Below are 3,526 nucleotides of genomic sequence, written 5' to 3' on the forward strand. Positions count from 1 at the left end.
AAACCCAAACCAAGAAAAACTACTGTGCTAAGTTTCTTGGTTTTTGGGTTTCTGGTGATTTTGCTTCCTTTTCATTGGTTTTGCATATTTTGTGGTTTTGCTTCGTTTTTGGATTTCTAGTGAATTTGCTTCTTTTGGGGTGTGATAAGCATTTTGTTGAATAAAAAACCCTTTCATTACTGCTTTACTCGCATCCCATATAACACTCAAGTTCGTTTCTTGATTTAAATTGATATCAAAATAATAGCATTTAGGGTAGAGGTTGGAGTTGGTTAGAGTAAGAGTTAGGCTTAGGGCAAGTGTTAGGGCTGGGTTTAGATTTAGAGTGAGGTGGAGGGTTATGCTTTGGTTAGGATTAGGGCTACAGTTAGATCTTGGTTTTGGTTCTGATTCACTGGAATCAGCCCCAAAGCAGCAAATTAGATAGAAATAAAAAACCTAAGCAGAACAACCCAAAACAAACAAAACGACCAGAAATGAAAAAACCAATTGAAAAGAAGAAAAAACTAGCTGAATGCAGCAAAGAAGCAAAACCTAGCAGAAACTAGCAGAACCACAATAACCCACCCAAAGTATGTAAATTCACCAGTAACACGTATATTAAGCAAAACCACCAAGAACAAAGAAAGAAACACCAAAGATGCAAAAAAGAATCGAAAAGAATCAAAATCAGCTGAAACGCACCAAACAAATGACCAGAAACTTCCCAGAGAAGCAAATTCACTAGAAAGACAAAAACTTGGAATACCACCAAAAATATTGCAAAGCATAAAAATCTCAAAAAATGAAAAGAAGCAGAATCACCAGATATAGGCCTATATGTTGTATATTTACCAGATATACAAAAACTAAACAAAACCAAGCAAAATAAAGCTTCCAATTACAAGAAAGGAGATTCTGACTAAACACCAGGAAGAACTTTCTGACTTTCTGTTTGACAGTGGGATGGACTTCCTCGGGAGGTGGTGGACTTCCTTCGTTGGTGGGTTTTAAGCAGAGGTTGGATGGCCACCTGTCAGGGATGTTTTATTTGAGATTCCTGCATTGCACGGGGTTGGACTAGATGACCCTCAGGATCCCTTCCAACTCTCCAATTTTATGATTCGATGGTGTACTTCCTGCCCCCAACCCACATTTCATTACATATTTTCCTCCATACTGCCAAGGAATAAGTCAATGATTTCTCTCAGGGTGTTGTTAGCACTGGGATCTCAGAGGGGTATGTTCCCAGTACATTTCTTTGGAGAGTTTACTGTATTGCCATATTGGTCAGGCTTTCTCAACTCAGAGGTCCTTCAAATGCCTTGGAGCCGGGGGTGGGGGGTGGGGTTGATGAGACTGTGAAGTTTATGTTCAGAAGGGGCTTTATGTTTGGTAATGGTTTTCATTTCCATTTCAAAAAAAGCAATAATAACAACAAGAAAGAGAAAAGATAAAAGCAATAAAGAAATTAAGGATATGAGGAGAGAGGATGGAGTGGTAGTATTCTAAAAACAGCACTATAATTCCAGACAATAGTTCTTCATAAGTATACTATCCAAGAATGTTTCCCCATAGAAATCATGAGGAGAGAGTGACTGCTAGCCATGTTCCTTTACTTTAATGCATCCAGTAGATGACAAAGTGTCAAAAAGCTGTCCTTCATTTTTGGATGGTGCAGAGTTTGGATATACGTATTTTGTTAGCTTTTCCTTTCAAGCAATAGTCCAGATCTGCAGGGTTCAGAAGGGATTGCTTGTGTCTGGATAGATGCCCAAGTTTCTTTTGTTATTATTTATAATCTATTACATTTCTCTAACACCCTTCATCCAAATTTCACAGGGCTGTTTCCAGTATAGAAACACAAAAACACATACCACAATAACAAAGAAAAACAATAACACCCCCTACACCCACACACCACTTAAACCTGGGCATGTGTCATTGTTGCGGCATTGTGATGGGACAGAAGCATGCCAATGTGGATTGTAGCATAATTGGTAGGAAAGCTTGGGAAACCTGGAATAATGTGTGCCTCTGTGTGTCAACATGAATCACCAAGGGTTCATCAAGAGTGGGATGGAGGACCTAGGATTCTATCAGATGAAAGGGAAACCGATTTGCTTCAGGGCCACCATATTTACAGTACATGGCGTTCTGGCACTTACACTCTTTACTGTCTTTGAGAACAGGATCTCCTGCATATAGCCCTTCTCAAAGCAGCCTTGACCTCCTTGTTGCGTAGGGTGTAGATCAACGGGTTCAAAACAGGTGTGACTGCTGTATACAACACAGTCACAGCCCTGTCTGTGTCCAGAGAACCCTCTGAGTGTGGCCGTAGATACATAGCTCCAGCACAGCAGTAATGGAGGGCCACTACAGTGAGGTGAGCCCCACAGGTGGAGAATGCACGCTGGAGACCTTTTGCTGAGCGCATGGCAACCACTGCCCTTAGAATGAGAGCATAGGATGTCAGAGTTAAGGCAAAGCAACCCATGATGATGGAGCCAGTGACCCCAGCTAACAAGGCCTCGTTGAGCCAGGTGTCTGAGCAGGAGAGTGCCAGGAGTGGAGATATATCACAGAAGAAGTGCTCCACCTTGTTGTCTTGACAGAAGGAGAGCCGGGACATCATGATGGCATGGAGGAGTGAGTGGAAGAAGCCAGCTGTCCACACCAAGGCAGCCAGGGTCCAGCGCAACTGGTGATTCATCAGGACAGGGTAGTGGAGGGGATGGCAGATGGCCAAATAACGGTCGTAGCCCATGATGGACAACAGCATAGCTTCAGTGCTGCCTAGAAAATGGAAGAAGAACATCTGGGCAATGCACCCTGCATAGGAAATACGATTGCTATGGGAGGCTAGCCCCACAAACATCTTGGGGACGGTGGTGGAGAAGTAAAAGATGTCAATGAAGGCCAGATTGCCAATGAAGAAGTACATGGGTGTCTGGAGCTGCAGGTCCCAGAAGGTGACTCCTGCCACCACCAGGTTTCCAGAGATGTTGGCTAAGTATAGGAGCAGAAAAAGACCAAAGAGGAAGCCATGAAAATTATGGGCATCTGACACACCGATCAGGATGAATTCAGTGACTGATGTCCCGTTCTGCATCAGCCTGATGAATTTAGAAAGCAGGGATGGAAATTGCTGCAGGTGAAAAAAAGAAAATCACCAAGACATTCTGGAAAATGAGAGTTACCTTAGCTTCTGTGAGTTACCTAGAAATTGCTGTAAACCCAATCTTATAAGGCCATTTACATTACACCATGATCTGCTCTCTCAATGATACAATTTGGTGCTCATCACTCTGTCTCCTGCTTCCTGGCCATTAGCAATTATTATTATTTTATTCCTCCCCTATTTACGCGATGCAGCTTAACCCCCCCCCCCAATTATTATATTTTTTTTTGCATGGATGCTCCAAAGAATCAATTCAGCTATTGGGTTTAAATAAATAAACAGACATGTCAAAAGTTCTACTAAGATGTAATTCCAACCCAGTGTGCAGAGAAGATCCTCTTACATCTCATCCAGGAGTCATGAACC

At 42.3% G+C, this 3,526-nt stretch overlaps 1 protein-coding gene across 1 annotated transcript; it reads right to left on the reverse strand.

Annotated features, from left to right (window-relative positions):
- Positions 1-2,152: 2,152 nt before the first annotated feature.
- On the reverse strand, positions 2,153-3,091 carry LOC128405359 (olfactory receptor 12D2-like). The gene has a single exon (XM_053371888.1). It carries the CDS (start codon positions 3,089-3,091, stop codon positions 2,153-2,155), a length of 939 nt encoding a protein of 312 aa, XP_053227863.1.
- Between the last annotated feature and the right edge of the window lie 435 nt (positions 3,092-3,526).

This window comes from Podarcis raffonei, chromosome 17 (genome assembly GCF_027172205.1).
Source record: "Podarcis raffonei isolate rPodRaf1 chromosome 17, rPodRaf1.pri, whole genome shotgun sequence".
Lineage (NCBI taxonomy): Eukaryota > Metazoa > Chordata > Lepidosauria > Squamata > Lacertidae > Podarcis > Podarcis raffonei.